This window comes from Artemia sp. Qi Xiang Cuo, unplaced genomic scaffold (assembly GCF_049724085.1).
Source record: "Artemia sp. Qi Xiang Cuo unplaced genomic scaffold, ASM4972408v1 HiC_scaffold_3027, whole genome shotgun sequence".
NCBI classification, from domain to species: domain Eukaryota; kingdom Metazoa; phylum Arthropoda; class Branchiopoda; order Anostraca; family Artemiidae; genus Artemia; species Artemia sp. Qi Xiang Cuo.
In genome coordinates this window covers 233917-256991 of record NW_028300422.1, presented here as the reverse complement: position 1 = coordinate 256991, position 23075 = coordinate 233917, and the positions used below count along the sequence as shown (strand labels likewise).

Genomic DNA, 23075 nt, shown 5'->3' with positions numbered 1-23075 from the left:
ATTAAAGTACTATTAATAATTAAAAATAATAACACTATTACAAGAGTAAGAAAATAATATAAGAAAATACTTTTGACATTTCTTTTGATTTGTTTTTAATTTTATTACGTTAACTGGTTTTAGATTTATTTGAAAAAAAAAACATAATAGCTATTATTATATGTCTTAATTATATTTGATATGGTGAAAAAAAAGGTAAAGAGACGCTTTTTGACATAAAGTTATTAAAAATGTGTAAGAAGACATGTCTGCCATGAAACTGAAGCAAAAGAAAAAAATAAGCAGATTTAGAGAAATTTGGAAACTGCAATGCAGTGTCCTTTCCCTTTGCCAGTGTTTACTTCCAGAAGTTTAACGTTGGACTGGGATATTCACAGGGATGACTAAAGAGCAAACTACAGCCCATAGTAACCAAAAGTCAAAAAACACACTTAGGAAAAAAAAATACCAAATGAAAAAAATGCCATCTGACACTGATTCAGGAATGGTAACTATTATTTTGGTTAATTTCGAAAAGAAATCTATGGTGATTTAAAAAAAACCTGAAGCCCCTCTAAAATGGCATCAGATCAAAATGAAAAGTATACCGTTGGAGTCAGTATGGTCAAAAACCTAGAATAAGGAAATTACAGCCCCCTTCATTGCACAACAAGAAAAACCACTTTTTTGCATGGGTCGCGCTGAAAATTCACAATTGTATCCACAATTATAAAAATGATCACAAGAACAACAAGAAGCACGATCCACAAAATTGATCCGTCGATTGCAATTTGAGCCTTAATTGAACCTAATGAAATAATTATATTTAATGAAATTGTAATTGCAGCATGATTCTACCTTATAAAGAAATGTACGATTTTATTGCCTGCTGCCAAACAGGGTTCACTTGGTACAGGTCTAAAATTAAATGCCCAGCAGAAAACCTTACTCAGCAATATATATATATATATATATATATATATATATATATATATATATATATATATATATATATATATATATATATATATATATATATATATATTGCTGAGAAAGGTTTTCTGCTGGGCATTTAATTTTAGACCTGTAGTTTCATAATTTCTAATTCCTCTTTCGAGTGAACCCTGTTTGGCTGCAGGCAATAATATATACAGAGAAAGAGAGAGAGAGAGAGGTACTCTAATTTTCATAAAAGGATCAGCCTATAATTTTTCTTGCATCAAAGGATTTACAGAATTACGAACAAAAATTCTAACAGCTAAAACTCAAAACACCGAACAAACTATACCATGCTAGAAGCGTACCTTCAAACTCTTCAAGCGTGCTGGAAATTGGCAACTAGGCTGCACATAGGCATTATATACTCAACTAAAATACTTATCCTTGTCAGGACATAAATCTTTCATTCTCAAAATCCAAGACAAAAAGAAGCCTTCAACTCATAGCCCTTTTAAGTAACTTCCTTCTTTAAATTAATCATTAACTACAGGGCCGTCTTTCTAACCCTATGAGCCGCTGAGAAAAGCATTTTTACGTGCAGGGTTAAGTTAGCTAAAAGGCCTAGTAAAAATAAAAATATACATCATTACATGTATTTCGGTATTTCCTGACACATTCAGAAGGGGTCATAATCAGAGTTACAAATTTACACTAGCATATATATATATATATATATATATATATATATATATATATATATATATATATATATATATATATATATATATATATATATATATATATATATATATATATATATATATATATATATATATATATATATATATATATATATATATATATATATATATATATATATATATATATTCCACATTCCACATTTTGCTCGCTTTTAACACTACATATAACAAAACTAGCGTATGGTAAATTTTCTAGCATAATAATCTATACTGGCACTTCCATTCGTTTCAGCTTAAGGTTGTCACGGAGAATTTTGGGATAACGAGGCAGAAACATAAAATTTTGCACCATCTCAACATTCTACGACTTAATTCATAGTGTAAATTTACCCCTTTGAACTTAACTTTGAACGTTTACAAATAAATCGCCATCGCTAGCCATCATTCCTGTACCCCAGAAGGCAAATTACCCTAAAACTCATTCAATTCTCTCATCTTCACATTCCTATTTCTACAAAAAAAGATTTAACAAACGTATCCACCTTAGAAAATGGACTAGGGACACAGTGAGGCTTTTTGATACACCCGGTGCTACAAAATATGGTGATAAGAGGCCATTTGGACAAGAAACAGATTGTCTTTCCCTGTACCTGTTGAAAAGGGAAATCTCAAATAAACCTAGATCTCCTCACAATAATTAGTCCGTGTATTTTTTGCTTTGGGTCTTTTTGGTCTATTGCACCAGCAATTTAGGTTTTTACTTGAATCCGAAGTGTTTTTTTGTTGGTTTTTTTTTTGAAGTAGACACACTGGAGAGAAATAAATAAGAAAGAATCATGATGGGCATGGTTATGGCTAGACAGTGTCCTTTTAATAACTCTTCAAAAGGGAGTGTAGACTAAGCTCTAACAGACAACAGCAGATTCACCCCACCGCGATATCGCCCGCTTCAACCCCCTCCCCCCACCAAAAAAAAAAGAAATAAAACCCGAGCTACGCCAGGAGTGGGAATGGGTAAGGACAGCCCACCGAAATTCAATTAACTATAATAATAACTGGATGATTCCAGATAATTAATTTTAGTCTTCTGATTTTTTTTTTTTTTTTGACTACTTTCGTAACTTTTGATTGGTAAGATTAAACTTGATGAAACTTATATATTTGAAATAAAAATTAAAATCTTATTCTTTTGATGTATCTATTGGTATCAAAATTCCGTTTTTTAGAGTTTCGGTTACCATTGGGCCGGTTCGCTCCTTAATTACAGTTCGTTACCACGAACTGTTTGATGAATGTTACCCCTACCCACCATATATACCAATTCAGGGTATATATTTGCATATTAGGGGGGAGGGGTGGGGGCAAAGTTTAAACTTACCTAGTATTTACATGAAAAATAAAATTTAATTCATATTTAATTGGTAGCATTGTCATTGCTAATTGGTGAATCTCTCATTCAGACTTCTTGTACCTCAGTAGGTTCTGCACTTCCCAGTGGTACTTCAAATACTTCGTCTGCTTTTCTAGGGCTTATTTCTTCTGAGTTGGTATTATTCATGATGAGTTGTGGGTCATTCCCTCTTTGGACAAAAGCTTCCCAACTTTCAACATACACTTGATCTTCCTAAAAATGATATGATTTTAAGTATGCTATTTATAAGACCAACTATTTTAACAAAAGAAATGTTTGAATGGTTCAAAAATTTACATAAAAGGACTAGAAGTTTGCTATGTTTTGCAAAAAAATATATAAATTATTATCCACCACTCTTTTCAAATAGATCATTTATTACTTTGCTACTTTTAGAAATAATTCACTTTTACAAGGGCTAATTAAGCATTTTTAATTTTAAGTAAATTTAGATTGATTTGTTATAGGCTACCATTAATGTTGAAATTATTGACTACTCAACAATTTGTCAAATCAATCCTCTGTTTTGCCTCTATTATTGATTAGCCAGTGGCGCAGAAAGAACATCTTCAGATGTCTGGGAAGCAGGGAGAGGGTGGATAGGAGTTGATTTTACACATTTAGTGTTCATTTCATATATCAGTGCTCATACCTCTCAACAAAATATGTTTTTTTTACCACCTCTTCAAGAAACAGAATCCCCTGCCAAGCCATTTCATTTTGAGCTACATACTTTTTGCCAGAAGAAAGATCACGGATGCGTGTTTATTTGTATTTTTTTCCAGAGGTGATCGTATCGACCCAGTGGTCCTAGAATATCGTGGGAGGGCTCATTGGAACGGAAATTAAAAGTTCTAGTGCCCTTTTTAGTGACCAAAAACATGGAGGGCAACTAGGCCCCCTCCCACGCTCATTTTTTCCCAAACTCACCCGATCAAAATTAGCCATTTTGTTCAGCATGGTCGAAAATATTATAACTATGTCTTTTAGGATGACTTAATCCCTCAAAGCCCCCAGGGGGAGGGCTGAAAGTTATGAACTTTACCTAATGTTAACATATAGTATTGGTTATTGGAAAGCATACAGACGTTTTCAGGGGAATTTTTTCTGATAGTGGGGGGTGGGGGTGGGTTATATGGGAGGATCTTTTCATGAAGGAAGGTTTCATGGGGGAAGGGACATTGTTATGAAGGGGGCACCGGATTGTCCATCATTATTTAAAAAAAAAATCAGAAATTAAATAAAAAAACGTTTTTTAAACTGAAAGTAAGGAGCGACATTAAAACTTAAAACAAACAGAAATTATCCCGTATATGAAAGGGGATGTCCCCTCCTCAACGCCTCGCTCTTTACGCTAAAGTTTGACTTTTTTTAAACAATAAAAAACTTTATCGTAAAGAGCGAGGCGTAGAGGACGGGACATCCCCTTTCATATACAGAATAATTTCTGTCCGTTTTAAGTTTTAATGTCACTCTTTACTTTCAATTTAAAAAATTGTTTTTTTTATTTAATATCTTAAAAGCTTACCGAAGGAATTTTCGGTGAATAATTTGCCAAACCAAACTGCTCTCTCATTTTTAACTAAAAATATCAAGGACAGTGAAAATCAAATCTGATTACTTGAATTGGGTAAGTGGAAACTCATACAACCATATTTATCTTAAGATAAGACCAGCTATATTTACCGAAAAAATTAGGGATTCAATTTTTAGTGATAAAGACATAGTTATATGCAGATCGGTAGATTTCGGTAGTAGTGGGTGCCAAATTAAAAAAAAAGGTGAGTGAAAAATTTTAAAAATCCAATTATCGCTAAACAGCTGTTTTGTATATTCAAATTATGGCGCTAAACAGCTCAAGAAGATATAACTTTCATTTGAAGGTACAGATGTATTTGGGGTCACCACAGGGTTAAAGTTTGAGTTTTTATAGGCAAAAAAAGGTTTATGATTTTAACTGATTATGTTTACTTATTTATTTTATGGTTCAATGTGGCAATGCTGACAAGAAAGTGGTAATGCCCTAAAACTTCATACCTTAGGATCAACAAAAAGAAAATAGCGGTTTTCAGTCATGAATAGACCTAACAAAGGTGGAGGCGGCAAAAAGGTGTCCTTACTTTACTGTTTCTGGAACTTAAAAATGAAATTAAAACATAATAATAGTTAAAACAGTTTATTTTAGACAATGAATTTTCGCTGTCTATGTTAACAGTTACCTGCATTGAAGTTTTCATTGCATTTTGGGCATTATCGAAGTAAGTTTCTTAGCCGTATTATATACCTCTCAAAATCAAAAACAACAAAGTTAAGCTTTTGAGCGAAAATATTCTTCATGGGAAGCGCCATTTACATATGATATGATAATAACAATAAGCAGCAAAATTCCTTAGATTGAAAACTATAAACAGTTTCAGGTGATAAAAATAAAACTATAAATTAAAAAAACTAATGAACAAAACTAAATTATAATTCTAAATTCTTAAGTGCCTTTACTCCCCAATATTTTATTTTCATAATTGCAGTTCATATTGGAACATACATAGTGCACCCCATCGTCTGATCGTCTGATCCACCTTCTGATCGAAAATTTAACTGAATATTCAGATTCTGTGCAGTGCAAAAACAGTGAAAATTCCAAAATTTTAAAATTTCATTTTCAAAATTTCAATTTTATTTTCAGAGTGAATATTCTTAATATTAACCAATCATGAAACTATGTCAATTAAAAATAAACCAAAATGAACTTAAAATTTTTTTTTTCTAAAAACAAGTAATTGTTTTCAGAGCAAGGATAGGTTGAGCATTACAAAGACTTACCAATTATATAAAGAATAGCTATGTTAAACAAAAATATTACGCTAGAAGTGGAAAATGGCCGGGATTCAAACATAGACGAAAAATTTACAGTCAGATATAAAATATTGGGACTACATATTAATAATGTATGTGTTTTGTTTCTAACCTCGCCAAATTTTAAGTATCTATTTTCTTCCTACAGGGTTGACGCTAGCAGAGTTCACAGAAGGATCAACTTCTGCTGAGAGCGTAGTAAATACCACCTTAGATGAAACCTCAGCTGAAACTGTACCGAAGACCACCCTAAATGATACCATAGCTGAGAGCATACTGAAACCTACCTCCGATAAAACCTCCACTGAAACCGTATTAAATACCACCTTAATTGACACTCCTGACAACATATTGAGAACCACTTTAAATGAAACCTCATCTGAAACTGTATTGAATAACAACTTTGATGAGGCTGCGTTTGATGATTTTGAGCCAGAAAGCCGAGATGAGTCACAAGAAGATAGCCGCAAAGTCTTAAATATCACAACACCAGAAGCTGAACTTGAAATTGTTACCAAATTTGCTAGCGAAAATGTAACTACAGCCAAGTTTGCTAGCGAAAATGTAACTACGACAACTGAAGGTGAAAACAGTATGTATAAAGTTATTCTTGACGCTTTGAGCAATGCTTTCAAGCCACGTGACCCTGTAGCCTATTATGGTGTTGACAAGAGGGATATCAGCGTTGAACATCGTTCAGATGAAGAAGAAGGAGATAAACTCCATGGTTTGGAAACAACAGAAGGTAATGAATGTTTGTCTTTTTTATGATCTGTCAGGGGGGGAGCTATTTAGGCTATGGCACAATAGCAAATTTCTCGCAATAAATTTTTTTGCAAGAAAATAATGAATTGGGTTGCTTCTTGTATTTTCCAAGAAAAATAAATTTATACTTCCGCACACATAAAATTTTTAGATCCTGATAATAAATACTACTTGAAATTATGAAAAATGTAAGACAACGAACTAATTAAACTTAAATAATTAAATTGTTAATCTAATTTCTGCAAAAGGGATGTTCACCCCCTGGCGCAATTTCATTGGTGCTGGTAACCCTAATTTCTAGTCCACTTTTGGAGCACAGAGCTTCCCCTTCTACTCACATTTATATTTTTCGGGGACGTTTTTTTCTATATTTTTTTTAAATAAATGCAAATCAGGTTTCAATGGCGTCTTAGGGGGAGGGGAGGGGGGCAAGGAGAGAGGAAATTGCCCTCCACCAATAATTTGAATAAAAAACTATTATATAGCTCATTCCCCTTGACCATCCGGATGTAGACCCCTCTTGCCACCCAATAAAAATGCTGAAGCTACGCCCCTGTAAAGTAGTGGTGAGACAGATGAGATTTTTGGTTTTCAGTATATCTCTTAAACACAAATCTTATCAACCTCTTCCAAGTGCCACCTTCAGCCTCTCTTTAGTAGAGTCTTGTCACAAAACAGTAGTAAAGGTGTCCTATCATTAAAACATCCATCTGAGTTAAATTGTTAACAAGTGCATAGCTATGAAAAATATATTGAAATTTATCATCGACATTGATCCCAATTCTGTACTCTGTCATCAAAACCGGTCTAAACAGGTAACAAACAGGACATGTACCCATCCAGGGTCACGGACTCATGAAAATGTTGGGATATTTTCATTCAGTTTTTTTTAAATAAGATTTAAAAAAAATAATATTTTTCCAAATCTAGGAGGAGGCAATAATTCAAATGATAATACCAAAAAAAGTGATTCACAGAAGGTGAAAAGGTGATTCACAGTTGAGAAAAGTTTGGAAGAACAGGAAGACAAGTCTGCGAACCAAGATTAGAATATTGGAAGTTACAGTGACGACAGTGGTCAAGTATGGTTGTGAAGCGCGGTTGTTCCGAAAAACGGAGGAAGATTTATTAGATATTTTCAAGAGAAATTGCCTACGGATTGTTTTTTTGTAGCCTACTCGACTGACTGACCGTATCTCAAATAGGCTGGGTGAAAAGCGTGGTTCAATACTGCTTTCTAGGGCTATAAATGAAAAAGAGGTTGAGGTTGCTAGGGCAGGTGTTTTGGATGAAGGATGAAAGATCACCAAAGATTGTCCTTATTGGCCAACCGTCTAGGGCCAAACAAAAACCAAGTTGTCCCCGATTGACATGGGAAGATATCGCAAGAAAAGATTTAAATGAATGGTAACTTCCTGGGAGAGTGTAAAGAGGGAGGCTTTTGAATAGATAGGGATAGAGAAGCTTGTGAAGCTGTTGGCCTCAAGCAGCTTCGTCCTTCAGTGAGTTGTTAGTGGTAGCAGTAGAAAAGAGCCCACCCCTCAAATAAAAGCCTAGTAGGGTATGTTGTTATACATATATTTTCACAGTAACATGTAAATTACTTACATATATCAAATAATGATATTTTATGTTGAATAATCTGTTAAATAGTATTATTTTTAACTTTAGGTCAAGAAGAAACAAAACCCGAATCTGACATTCAACTTCAAACAGAAATAAAACATCCTGAAGAAACAAGTCCAGACGCCAGCACTTCTGTAGTTCATAACAATAGCGAAAAAGAAGTGCCAGTACCGACATTTGATTCTATTGGACAATCACAACCTAATCCTGAAGATGCAGCAAAGGAGAGTAATCTGGATTATAGAGAAAATGAAGTGAATTCAGAAGAGAAAATAGAGGATTCTGAGCCTGAAAACATGCTAAATGAAGAAGAGGAGGAGGCAAAAGAATTGCAAAGCCTGGTAGTCAAAAGCTTTGCCAATAGCATCCGTTTTCGTGGATCAAACTTCGCTGAAGCTAAAGATGAGAGTAGTGAGGAAGAAGGGACCGGTGACTTGGAATAAATTGGTAAGTTCAATATTCTTTTTCTTTCGATGAGCAACAAAGATTGCAAATGACCAAACTTAGGCTTATGGGAATTTTCGTTGCAAACAATAAATTCATTTACGAGGATAGCCAAACTCAATGGAAACTTTTAAAGAGACTAAGCTAGGTACCAATCCATTTTATCAAAATTAACCCCACATGGTTGATTGGTTTTTCATAGCTTTATATAAAGGAGACATTTGAGTGTCCCAAAAGTTTTCACGATAAGCTAGAAAATTTAAATAATTGAAAATTTTGTTTTCAGAAAACTATGATTTGTTATTTAGGATAGTAAAATTCGGTATTTCATAAGTATTTTACGGGAGTTACTGGAGAAATGGAGTTACTGGATTTTGAGAAATGTAGTTACTGGATTTTGAAATGAAGTTTGACTCATGGAAGATAATCCCCCCCAAATCGCAGTCTTTCCAACTTATTATTCCAATTATCTAATGAATCGTTTGTTACCATTGCCCCCTATCCCCTCCCCCCCCAAAAAAAAAAAAATCTATACGTGGTTAGCCTTAAGCCAAGTGTCTCGCTTTGGATCCCCATGGATAAGTCCCGAATTAATCTTTTAGGGAATTCACCTCAACACACGATTTGCCGAAAGATTTACTTGAGTCATTGGGAGTCTCTTCTTTCATATTCGCCTGAATGACCTTAGCTACCACATTAACAGCTTTCACACTAGTTTCACCTGTTTATACGAAAGAACAGTTATTTATTGGGATAGAGTAAGAAGACAAATGTAGTTTTATTTTAGTATGTATGATAGTAAATAAATAATAAAAATCGTGAAGGTTTTTGCAACGGGCAGCCCTTTTCACAACTTAGGTGTCTAGCCTGAATGTCTAATTTTTCGGCTCGGGGAAGGGGATTTAACCAAGTTATTTTGCGTTTTATTTGTGATTATAAAAGGAGCATAATTTAGCGTTAATATTTTAGTACTACCATAGCTATTTAAATAAACAATCAGGAGTATGAATACGAGTAAAGGCCTTCAGGCAAACATTATATTTTCAAAAGTATATAACAGACATAATTTGCCTTATTTCAGAATGGGTGTAGAACCTATTTCACCCCCCACCCCCACACAAAAATAAAAAAAAAAAAAATATCGAGCTGTCTTTAAAACACGCTTGATTTAACTGACATTAAATGACCGAAAACAATGCTGTCATTTGAATTTATATTTAATGATTTAAATTTATAATGAATTAGATTTATTAAAACGATAAAATGGATACGACCTCCATGTAGGCCATATTTACAATTTGGAAAATATTGAAGTGCAAAAAGTATCCAATATAAATTAAAATTTAATAAACGTCTTAGAATGGAGACATCACGTAAGCACATGAAAAACAAAATTAATTGCGACATTTTCTAGTTGTATTTCCGACATCATTACAAGGACGAGGAGAATAAAAAACTCGTATCTGAAGTTCATCAGCCAATATTTAGGCAATTTTTTCTAAGGACAAATTGGTTCATTGCCATATTATTCTTCCGTGTTTGTCTATAGAGAATAGGGGGTGTTGCATAATCCTTTAAGCCAGTATGGGCTTTCAAAGGAAAGATTTAAGCAGTGGCTTGAGAGGAAAATCCTATAACATATTAAAAATTGGTGCTACCAAAAAAGCAAATACCGACCTGGTTAGGTACAATCCACAAAATGAAGGAGGGGATTTTCCTCCAGAAATTTCAATAAAGAAGCAAAAAATAGCATTTTCAAAATTGGATATCTTTGAGGGAAAAGGGGCATGGAAGGAGAGCTAAATGACCTCCAATATTTTTGGTCATTTAGAAAGGGCTCTCGAGCTTTTGATTTCCGTTCGAGTGAGCCCTCTCCTGATCTTCTAGAACCATTGGTTCGATATGGTCAGCTCTGGGGAAAAGAACAAATAAAAACACAGCCGTGAACTTTCTTTTGCCAACAAAAAATACCATGTTTCACATTTTTGTAGATAGGAGATTGAAACCTCTACGTAGGGTTTTCTGATATGCTGAATGTAACCAGTGGCGTAATTTCGTCAAAATCCTGGGGGAAGGGGCAAAGTTGGAGCCACTTTGTCCAAATCAAGCGAAAATGACAGTGTAAACTGAAAAATGATCAATATATTACCATAAAGGCAAAGATATACTAAAAAAACTGACCTGTTTCCTTGGATACTTGAATTATGCAGGCTTATCTTAGTTTTGACAAGATTTTTTTGCAGAAACGAAATTTCAGCTGGGGGGAGGGGGCAAACTAATGTGGAGGGGGGGCAAACTTGGGCCTCGTGGGGGAGGTTCCCCCCTTGCGCCATAGCCCATTAAACCCCTGAATGTAACGGTAGGATTTTTATTGGGATCGCTTGACTTTTAGACCCGCTGTTTCCCTGCTTTCTCAAAAATCAGGCAAATTTTTTCAGACTCCTTGCATTTGATGGATAACATTGAACTTAATAAGTTATATATATTTAGAATGACCATAAAATTTATCCTTTTGGTGTATCTATTGTTATCAAAACCCTGTTTCTTAGAGTGTTGATTACTATAGAGATGAGTCACTCCTTACTTACAGTTCGTTACCACGAACTGCTCGACACTCAATTGTACTTAATTAAAACTAAGCGGAAATAAATTTACTTGATAATATCGGTTGTTAGTAACACCATTTACTTGATAGCACCATAGTTGAGTGATAACACCAGTTTAAAATGCAAACCAGAATATAAAGAACAGGAAGATCTAGAACCATGGAAAAAACGTTATATTTTGTTTATTGTATATTTGGTTTGAATATTTTAATTAGAATGCTTTTTAATGTTTTGAATTTGATCTGTTCGGAAGTTAATACTTTTAAAATGGCTGAACTTTTTTGTAGAGATGCATTGCCGCCAACCTTTTTATAAATCAATGATAACTTAAAAGTTAAATTAAAAATACTAGGATGTTCACACCTTTATATAAAACAGAAATTATGCCTTTTGTTTCTTGAGCTCTTTGAGCCAAAGGAATTTTCAAACCTGGGACTTTTGAAAAAAAAGAGATAGACTATAAATGATTTTTTTTTCTTTTGATTCTTAGAGCCAAAAGAAACTCCAAAGTTGAAAAACTTTTAAGAGAAAATTCTTTACCAAGAATTCTTTCTAGAAATTTAATCCACCATAGAAAAAAGGTAAATTAAAAACAAACTTGGATGGCCATATGCAAAAGCAAAAAAAAATCTGATTTTATGTTTGATTTTTGGAGCCCTAAACAAACAACCAGCTTGGAGACTTTTGAAAAGTAGGATTCATCATCAAAAATACTTTCTATAAATTTAATCTGCCTCAAAATATCTATTAAAATGAAATTTAGGCGGACAATCTATATGCAAAAACATACAGAAAACACATTTCATTTCTTGTTTTTAGAGCCCAAAACAAACCTCAGACTTGGAGACTTTTAAACAGGATATTCCTTACCAAAAAAGCTTTCTATCAATTAGGGCCACCTTAAAAAAAAAAAAAAAAAAAAAAACAATAATAGACACCCAATCTAAATGTAAAAGAGACAAAAAACCGACTTTATATTCGACTTTTTTAGTCAAAACAAATTTCAAACTTGGTGACTATTAAACAGAGGATTCTTTACCAAAAACGTTTTATAAATTAAATTTATTTTGGAAAATCAAACAGACATAATACAAAAAAAAAGAGAATAAAAGTGATTGTACTTTTCATTTTTAGAGCCAAAAGAAAAATCAAACTTGGGGAATTATTAACAGGAGTTTTTTACCAAAATATTTTCCATGAAGTTAAACTACCTTAAAAATAAATTAAAACATACTTGGATGATAAATCTGTAAGCAAAGATGAAAAAAAATCATTTCATTTCAATTTTTAGATCCATAAGAAATTGAAAGCCAGGAGAATTTTGGAGAAGAAATGAAGTAAAAATGATTTTACTAATTTAAAAAAAGAATCAATTTCGAATATTAGATGTATTTACAATGTATTTTTCTATGTAATACTAGATGTATTTTTGCCGTAAATAATTCCTATTAAATCAGAAAACTTTATTCATCATAAATGATTATTTATCATAAACAATTCTTCGGATGACTGTTATTCATACAAAACAGAAGAAAATGTGATTCTTAAATTTAATTTTAGAGCCAAAACAAACTTCAATCTTAGAGACTTTAGAAGAAGACATTCCAAAACCAAGCTTACCAGACACAGTTGAAGGTGCACCAATAGCTGCACCAGACACACGAGTAACAGCACCTGGTGCATCCGTCACATACGTAGCATACAAATTACAGTATATATATTATAGAATAAATATCTATAACAAAATAAAAGAATCAAATATAAGTACAGCTGAATAGTTAAATATATATATATATATATATATATATATATATATATATATATATATATATATATATATATATATATATATATATATATATATATATATATATATATATATATATATATATATATATATATATATATTTATATATATATTATACATGATAAGGCTTATAGTATATGAAAACTCAATAGGATACAATAGACAATAAAAGAATGTAAATGAGTCTGAGAAATTGAAGCTGAATACAGCTGAATAGAAAACGGTATTACAATACTTCCCACCCGTGAGTTTTAGAAACACTAGTACCTTCAAGGTGACAAACCCTATAAATGCAAAGGATTTCACACTTATTTATATAAAAAAAAATTGAACAAATAATTCATTAAACAATTTAAATAAAAAAATGAAATAATCTAAACAAATTGATAAAGCTGAATGACCAGCAGCTCAATTCAATGTGGCTAGATATAGCCATATATCATGACCCCCAATTTAGCTGATAATAATGACCAAATAATATTATAGAATCACCAAGTTTAGAAAAACTCGGAGGGAAACCAGGGACAGACACAGAGAGCTTCAGGGCCAAGCCCCTCCCCCAGAATTCCAGATTTTACCCTGTTTCTGGGTACTTCTTATTCAAATTATCAAATAGTGTTTACTTTTTTATTACTCCCCCCACCCCCCAAAAAAAAATTTGTCACAAGTCTCTGATTGGAACAAAGGACGTACAAACAGTAAGATAAGGATTATGATTAAAGGATTTTCTACAACTCTCATACAGATAAAAATCTTGTCTTTAGCTAGATTAAATTTTGTTTTTAATTGGATGTAGAAGATTTAAATCTTTTATCTAATTTAATAAAAAATTTAATCTAAGAACATTTAAACTTTTCGCTGTTTGTATGTTGCAGACACAGAAAGAATCACCCGAGTTGGTCAAGAGAGTGAGTCAAACAACGAGACATCATCTGCTTCTGAAAATTCTTCACGTGTGGGAGACATCAAGGAAGAAACTAATGGAGGTAAAGTAAAACATATTTAACAATACATTATAGAATAAACGTCCAGATGAAATATATGTTAATATATTATTCTCTTTATATCCTTCCTATTTATTTATTGTTCAATTATTTTTTCATTCTTTCATATTTATCTATGTAAAAACAAGAGAGGGATATCTCACACAAAATGTTTGAAAGTGACACCAGTCAAATATAAATTAGTTTTATACTTATTTGACTTAATTATTATTTAAATTAATTAAATAATACTAAAATTATTAAATCATTAATTTAGTATAATTTCATTCATTGTTTAATTAGTATAATAATAATGTTATTCAATTGTTCAATTCTTATAATTTAATTATTTAAATTATTCCGCTTAATATTTGGATACTTCATTTCTTTATTCATAAAATAAATTTTTTTACTCAGATAAATAAAATTTACCTTGCAAAAATCAAACAGTTATTTCGCCCATGATGCATTACCTGTTGGGGGACTATTGGGGCATGGATTATTTTAGTGTTTAAAGAATAATCAAAATACTCAATTAAAATTTAACAGTTATATAATTATTATTTTTTATACTACTTAAAATTAAACAACCATAAAAATTGACTCTTTTTAAGCTGTTTTTCTTATTTTTGCTTTTTTGTTAGAACTTGACAAGGACAAATAATTGTGAACAGTAAAAAACCCAGTGGTTTTTCAATGATTACTAAGCAGAACTTGCAAGCCATATATACAAACATGAGAATCTAGAGGCAGTCCAAATATAGGGGCCACCAACCATTATTAGAGGCAAAATATTCACCAGCAAAGACCCTATCTTCATTAAATTTACTAATCCAGTGTTTTGCACTAAAACTGACGTCTATGAGATTATTACAAATATTAGTTTGTTGGGTTTTTTTGGGGGGGGGAGGCCAGGAAAAGTGCAAGTATTTCTGCAATTTTTTTATGTTCCTGTGTGTGTGTAATTTTGTACATTTTGTCTTTACCCAATTAGTTCTTTAGTTTTTATTGATAATTATCTTTCTCTCCCCTATATGTAGGTCAACTTCTCTCCGTGCCCAAATCAATATTTGACTTATTTAGCCCCACCTTCTACCACATTGCCTCAAAGTTTCTACTTGATCCCAAACAATTCCTGAGATATAGCAGATAATTTGAAAACTCGAGGGCACTCAGCGATTTCTTATTTACTTAGGATACCCGTGTTGATTACCCAGGGTGAGGGGGGAGTTATCGGGAAGGGCCTGAATCTAATGTCTAGTTTCTAATATTGATCCCCAGAGGCTAACGTCCCGATAAAAAGCTGGGCTTACAATTGTACATTTTTCAGGAACAAATGAAAGAGACTGGGGCCTAAGAAACCTCCTACTCTCTCCCAAGTCACATAAAGACTTATAATAATTATTTTCAGGAATTGAAAATATAGCTGAAATCAGCGAATACCCAAGAAATGTGTATCAGGCCCAATTTGACACTCAAAATTTACCACGTGTTGAAGATATTGAAGAAAAACAAATCAAATTTGTCCCAGCCTATGATGTATCTAACTAACTGTGTTCCAGTTGTATTTAATTATTCTATTAGATATGCAGAAAAATAAGACTGCTTTTCTAAGATTTTATACTAAATTCAATAAAATCGTCTCTCTAGTGCATTAGTTTCATCCCAACCAATTTGTAAATTGGCTACGGTAGTTCAGAACGCAGGTTATTCTTCCATGTTTGTCTATAGAGAATAGGGGGTGTTGCATAATCCTTTAAGCCAGTATGGGCTTTCAAAGGAGAGATTTAAGCAGTGGCTTCAGAGGAAAATCCTATTTCACATTTTTGTAGAGAGGAGATTGAAACCTCTACATAGGGTTCTCTGATATGCTGAATGTAACCAGTGGCGTAATTTTGTCAAAATCCCGGGGGAAGGGGCAAAGTTGGAGCCACTTTGTCCAAATGGATTTTGAGGCAATGAAAAGAATGAAGTTTTTGAGTCACGACATTTTTTACAATTAAAACTTTCTGCTACATTAAATCCAATATCATATGAAATTTTGAAGGTGCCCCAACAACCCCATAACAAAATATGTTATGTTAAATATTTTTTTTCTTTGCTACTTATTTTAAGCTAATGATGCAGTCCTGCACTAGCAAGCTGGTGGAGAGGAAATAGGTGAAGTCTGGCCCACGCCCATCTGCCTTTGGGAAGATGCACAAAAAATACACACAAATTTGTGTTCAACAATTGTATTTATTGTTGTATTAAGTATACATTTATACATGTGCAACAAAAATTGTATTTGTGTTGTGTTTTGAAACACAAATACACACATAAAGCAGGCAAACATTACGAAACTTTTTTGAAATTGTTGGGGAAATTGAGATTTGACAGAGGGAGAAGTAGGGTCCCAAAGACTCACTTCTTTGCACCTGCCTGGGCATATCAATGTTCTAATATTGAATAAATAGCATATGATCCGAAAAAAAAATCTGCACACAATGCTTAGCAAGGATCAAAAAAGGTTAGGAATCACTGGTCTGGGCTAGATAATACTAAAAAAAAATACATGACTCTCCTTGCTCTCAATTATTCCCAACTTCCAAAGTAACAACTGATGTCAGCTGCTAGTTTGTTTTGTCTGTAATACATAAATAAGTATTAATATTTAAAATTATAAAGGTGTAACCTATAAAAAGACCTAAAAACACAAATGAGACCCAAATGCAATATGTAAAATAGATATTACATAATTAATCACAAGAGACAAAAACGGCCGTTGAAGGTAGCATCAGCATCTCTCCAAAGGTTGAAAAATTATAAAAAAAAAAGAGGAAATAACTCCTGAAAACAAGGAAAAGTTGTGGCTCCTTCTAATGAAGATCATGGGTTCTTTATTATTGTAGCCTAAAAAAAATTGACCAGATGTCTTCAAATAAACAATACCAAAATATAGTTGAGTAGACAATATTAGACAAAAGTTGAGAACAAATATGTGTTGATATAGGCTTTTCAAGCCAAGTTCTTGCTATTCCAATTTTCCACTTCTGCAACACAGGAGTTAAAATAAAGGAAGAACACACATCATTCATTAGCCTTAGCTTATTAATGACAGGTGTGGCCATAGTTTGACTCAAAAAAAGTGGTATAAACCAGAAAAAAGGATAGCCCTTTAGGCAGTGGTGTCTGGGGAGTTTTGGCTTGTCTTCTTAAACACTTCAATAGGCTAAATTTATCAGGCGAAGCTATAATTGTAGGAATAGTTGGAGGTAAAGATAAAGTTCTTAAATTAAGATGGGGGGTGGTGTTTGCACACCCCTAGATTTTAAAAATGCCTTATTGGTAGTTCATATGTCTTAGCACTTTAGAAACATTTAAAATAGCTTCTAAAGTAGAATTTTGGAAAATTTTGAGTTTGGGGGAAGGGAGATTTCACGAACATCTTCCCATAACATGATTTGTCCTTTAAAGTTGATTCTGATGTTTGTAGCACTCTATGTCTTAGTGCTTTAAAAATATTTAAAAAAGCTTCTAAAGTAAAATTTTTAGTTTTAGGGGGAAGGGGATTTCAAAAGAATCTTCCCATAACATAATTTGTCCTCTGAAGTCAATTCTGATATTTGTAGCACTCTATCTATTAGTGCTTTAGAAATATTTAAAAAGCTTCTTAAGTAGAATTTTAGAAATTTTTAAGTTTCGGGGAGGGGGGATTTCAAAAACATCTTCCCATGACATAAATTGTCTTCTAAAGTTGATTCTGATGTTTGTAGCACTCTATTTGTTAGTGCTTCAGAAATATTTAAAAGCTTCATGAGCACATGGACCTATAAAAATAAAAACATCTTCTCATAACATAATTTGTCCTCTAAAAACAATTTGGATTTTTTTACAGGTCTATCTCTTGTCAAATCCTTTCCCTAATTAATAAAGTTTAAATGGCTTATCAACACAGAATTGTCTTGTACCTCATGGCACCTGAATACTACTGTTAAAGGGGTTATGATAAGCAAAGTTGTGACATCACAAACAGGTTTCATAAACAATGTCAGCTAGATAGTAAATAAGTTAAAGGGATGGACTGTTAAATGAAAATAGGATTTTGGAATATATTTTAATGAACAAGGTTAAAAGCTGAAGCTGTGTAAGGTAAGCAGTGATTTATAATTATGATAGTAACATAGGATGAAATGTGAGCTAAAACAACTAGGAATGTGCAGTAATTAACCATTATATAGAGGGGGGAGGAGTGGAGGTAGGCACTTCAAAGTACCTTCCTGGGACATAGCTTGGTAAATATCTACCAAATCATAGGCTTATTACTGACTTACTCATAAAGTGAATATACCACTCAATGCCTTTTTTATGCTGATTAAAAATATAATAATCATTTCTATTGGAAATGAATTTCAGCCCCCCCTATATATGCCAATTCAGGGTATATATTTCTACATTAGGGGGGGTGGGGGTAAAGTTTAAACTTACCTTCCATTTACATCAGAAATACAATTTGCCCCCACCCACCCCCCTAATGTAGAAATATATCCCCGGAATTGGTTAATATGGGGGGGGGGCGGAAATTCAGTTCTGATAGAAATAAGTATTATATTTTTAATAAGCATAAAAAAAAGAATTGAGAGGTATATTCAGTTTACATGTGAGTCGATAATATGATTTGATAGACATTTACCCATACCTTAGCATGTCGATCCAACCCTGAAAGTTTCATTTTACTATTCAAGCCCCTTTCCAAGATAGCCAAAAGTAACTAAAGTAGAATTTTACCAAAATGATAATTATATTCATAATCAGCATAAAAAGGCATTGAATGGTGTATTCACTTTATTCCTAACTCAATAGGCCTGGGCTAATATGATTTGGTAAAAATTGACCTAATAGGCCTATGATTTGGTAAATATTTACCCAGGACCCTGTAGAGGAAGAAGGAGTGGTCAATATATACCAAATCATATTATTGAGTTAGGACTAGCCTAAAGTGAATACACCATTTGATGCCTTTTTTATGCTGATTACAAATATAATAAGCATTTCTATCGGAAATGAATTTCAGTCCCCCCCCCCTATATATGCCAATTCAGGGTTAGGTTAGGTTGGGTTAGGTATAGCCTATAGGTCGGGGGGGGCTTAAATTAATTTCTGATATAAATGCTTATTATATTCATAATAAGCATAAAAAACGGCTTTGAATGGGGTATTCACTTTATTTTAAACTCAATAATATGATTTGGTATATATTGACCAAAAGAGTAGACGTAAGTTCTTCAAAATGCCTTCCCCGGACATAATTTAACCTATAGGCTAGACCCATCCCTGTAAATTTCATTTTCCTAACTTAATCCCATTCCAAGACATCCAAAAGTATAATTTTACCCAATTTTATTACCCAAAAGCCTAACCTGTAGTTCGATGCTGGGCATAAGCAAAGGCAAGGATAAATCCTAGAAAATTTGAACTTCATGTTCTTCTTCTTCTTCTATTTAACAGCAGGCGGGCTTTTCAGTAAAACTATTTAGCCCTTTTCCTTTTGCTTCACTCTGTGGGCTACAGAGCTACTGGCTTGATAGCCTCATATTTATTAGATATATTCAGATATCTTTCAGCAGATCTTTCGACTCTAGGAGTTCAAATATAATATGATATATGTCGATTCCTATGCTCTGTGTGCAGGTATAGTTGGCTAGGCTCTTGGCTGATAGTGAGATTTTGTGGTGTTTGAAGTATTTTAACAGTTTAGAAAGCAAGGTATGTTGTGCAGACGTCAGCATATTACATTCAAATAGGCAATAGTCAATTGCTTCATTATTCATATTACAATGCCTGCAAAGAGGGGACAGGGGAATTGAACCACTTGAATTAGAAAGCTTATATGAGAATGCAAGAAAATTTAGTCCATTTGTTCCATAACGAATTCTATGATAAATTTTAGAAAGACGCTTATTGGGAAAGGGGGAAAGGATAGGATTAATCTTATTAAAATTAATATCTGATTGCTTCCATCGGTAAATATCTCTAATTGGGATTGGTCTCCCACTTGGCTGGTCAATATTTATAGCATTTTTTGCTATTTCATCAACCTGATGATTACCACTTATGCCAGAGTGGCTAGGAATGTACTGAAAGTAAGTTTTTATGCCACTTGAAGCAAGATTATCAATAATACTGAGACAATGATAAGTGTCAATGTCCAACTTATATTGAGGAGCTGAGGCCAGCAACTCAAGGCTTGATAAAGAGTCGGAATAGATGATAATATTATTTAATTTTTCAATCAAATGTTGGTTTTGATTAAGGTGTTATAATTCCATGAGCATGGAATTTAACTCAGCAGACATTATAGATAAATTATTAAATAATCTCTCGCCCATTGGAATTTTAAGGTGAGGACGGAAAACACCACTTGCAACCTTCTCATTCATTTTTGACCCATCAACAAACATTTGGAAGTAATTTTTATAGGTAATTGTATTAAGTTCTGCAAATTTTTTCTGAACAAAAGCAATGGGGGTTAAATCTTTATTCCATTTTGAAAATTAAGCATTTATTATGGGAAATGACCAATTCCATGGAGGGGATTGGGGGAAAGTAGGTGCAATAGACTTTGCTGGTACAGGGAACTTCTTTTGAATATTGGCATACTCATCTGCAATACCTCTATACATGGCTGGATTTCTTAACCAATTATGTAATGTGTGTGAGCTATTTGATTCAATTTTTGTAACATGTTTTATCAAGAGAAAGCTACGTCTCTCCTTTATTGTTGTTAATCCACTCTCCATAAGCAGAAACTTGGTGCTTGTGGGTTTCCTAAGACCAGATATGAGACGTATTATATCATTTGGTGTTGTTTCAATTTTTTGCATCTGGGTCTTTGCACATGCACCATAGACAATGAGCCCATAGTCAATATGGGGTCTTATATGTGATTTATAAAACTGGAGTAAGGTTTTCTCCTTACAACCCCAGGGTGTGGAAAGAAGTCTTTTTAGTATATTTGCTTTTCTATAACATTTTTTTATTGTGTTTGAAATGTGGAGGTGGAAATTAAGTTTTTGGTCAAGCATGAGACCTAGGTAATTAATATTATTATCTTCTGGAATAGTTGTTTTATTTAGAGTTAGTTTTGCATTAACATGGTTTTGCTTCCTGTGAAATTGGATTATTTTTGACTTGGTGGGTGCAATGGGTAAATCTGAATGTTGAGAGAATTTTTCAAACTGGAAAAGTGACTTTTGCAGATTTGACTGTGCTATCTGAAAGGTTTTGTCAGATGACCATAGCACCAGATCATCAGCATATTGTAGATTCGTGTGGGGTAGGTTCATGTCCCAGAGATATAGGGCAAATAGGAGGCAACTAAGGACTGCTCCCTGAGGTAGGCCTTTGGATACTGTCTTTTGGGGTGAAGAGGCTGAACCAACACAAACAATGAAACTTCGCACTTCTATGAAGGATTTAATAAAGGATACTAACTTAGGAGGTACTCCAAGGTTTGCAAGTTTATTTAAAAGGATTTGGTGGCTCACATTGTCATATGCTCCTTCAAAATCAAGGAAAGCTGCCACTAGGATATTATTTTTTGAGAAAGATTCATTTATTGCATTTGTTAGCAAAATGAAAGCATCTGTTGAGGAGTGGTATTTCCTGTATCCAGTTTGAGTTTGTAGGATCATCTTATTTTTCTCAACAAACCAGAGGAGTCTGTGATAGATCATTTTCTCCATTATTATCCCCATCACAGGTGTAATCATTATGGGCCTATAAGACTCAGGGTTAGCTTTTGGTTTAATGTTGCTGTGTTGTTTCTTTGTTAATTCTTCTTCTTACCAAACATTTGGCTTAAGCCGCGTCTACATTTGGCATTTTCTGGAAAACTGGGCCGGAAAAATGGGAAATTTTTTTTCTTCTTCTAATTCAGAGCAGGCGGGCTATTCAGTTAGTACTATTTAGCCCTTTTCTTTTTGCTTCACTTTGTGGGCTACAGAGCTACTGGCTTGGTCGTCTCTTATTTATTAGATATTCTCAGATATCTTTCAGTAGATCTTTTGACTCAAGGACTTCAAATATAAGATGATAGATATCGATTTCTGTGCTCTGTTTGTGTCTATTTGTATGTGTTTGTGTGGGTGTTTTTTTTGTATGTTTGTGTGAGTGTTTGTGTGTGTGTTTTTGTGTGTGTGTTTGTGAGTGTGTTTTTGTGTGTTTTTGTGTGCGTGTATTTGTGTCTGTGTGTGTTTTTGTCTCTGTGTGTTTTTTTGAGTTTGTGTGTGTTTGTGTGTGTGTGTTTGTTTGTGTATGTGTGTTTGTGTGTATGTGTTTGTGTTTGTGTGTGTGTTTATGTGTGTGTTTTTGCGTTTGTGTTTTTGTGTTTTTGGGTGTGTGTTTGTGTGTTTGTGTATTTGTTTTTGTGTGTTTGTGTTTGTGTGTGTGTTTTTGAGTTTAGTTTTTTTTATGCTTGTGTGTTTGTGTGTTTTTGTTGTTTTTGTGTGTGTGTGTGTGTGTTTGTGTGTGTTTGTGTGTGTGTGTGTGTGTGTTTGTGTGTGTTTGTTTTTTTGTGTGTTTGTGTGTGTATGTGTGTATGTGTTTGTTTGTGTGTGTTTGTGTTTGTTTTCGTTTGTGATTTTTTTTGTGTGTGTTTGTGTTTTTGTGTGTTTTTTTGTGTTTTTGTGTGTTTTTGTGTGTGTGTTTTTGTGTTTGTGTGTGCGTGTTTGTGTGTGTGTGTGTTTGTGTGAGTGTGTGTGTGTTTATGTGTGTGTGTTTGTTTGTGTTTGTCTTTTTGTATGTGTTTTTTTGTTTGTTTTTGTTTTTGTGTTTGTGTTTGTATGTTTGTGTGTGTGTTTGTGTTTGATTGTTTTTTCGTGTTTGTTTGTGTGCATGTTTGTGTGTGTGTGTGTGTGTGTGTGTGTGTGTGTGTGTGTGTGTGTTTGTGTGTTTGTGTTTTTGTGTTTGTGTGTGTGTCTC

At 33.3% G+C, this 23075-nt stretch overlaps 1 protein-coding gene and 1 long non-coding RNA gene across 2 annotated transcripts in view; one reads left to right on the top strand and one right to left on the bottom strand.

The window, feature by feature from the left end:
* The window catches only part of LOC148938667 (uncharacterized), a 96153-nt gene extending 76593 nt beyond the window's left edge, over positions 1 to 19560 (bottom strand). Inside the window, exon 1 of the long non-coding RNA XR_016143649.1 lies at positions 19514 to 19560. This is a non-coding gene — a long non-coding RNA (uncharacterized LOC148938667). The remainder of the gene's footprint in view (positions 1 to 19513) is intronic.
* On the top strand, positions 4762 to 15721 carry LOC148938668 (uncharacterized). Its single transcript, XM_089107627.1, has 5 exons — positions 4762 to 4771; positions 6032 to 6628; positions 8320 to 8721; positions 14007 to 14117; positions 15526 to 15721. Exons 1-3 carry the CDS (start codon positions 4762 to 4764, stop codon positions 8715 to 8717), a joined length of 1005 nt encoding a protein of 334 aa, XP_088963753.1. The 3' UTR covers positions 8718 to 8721; positions 14007 to 14117; positions 15526 to 15721.
* Positions 19561 to 23075: the final 3515 nt, after the last annotated feature.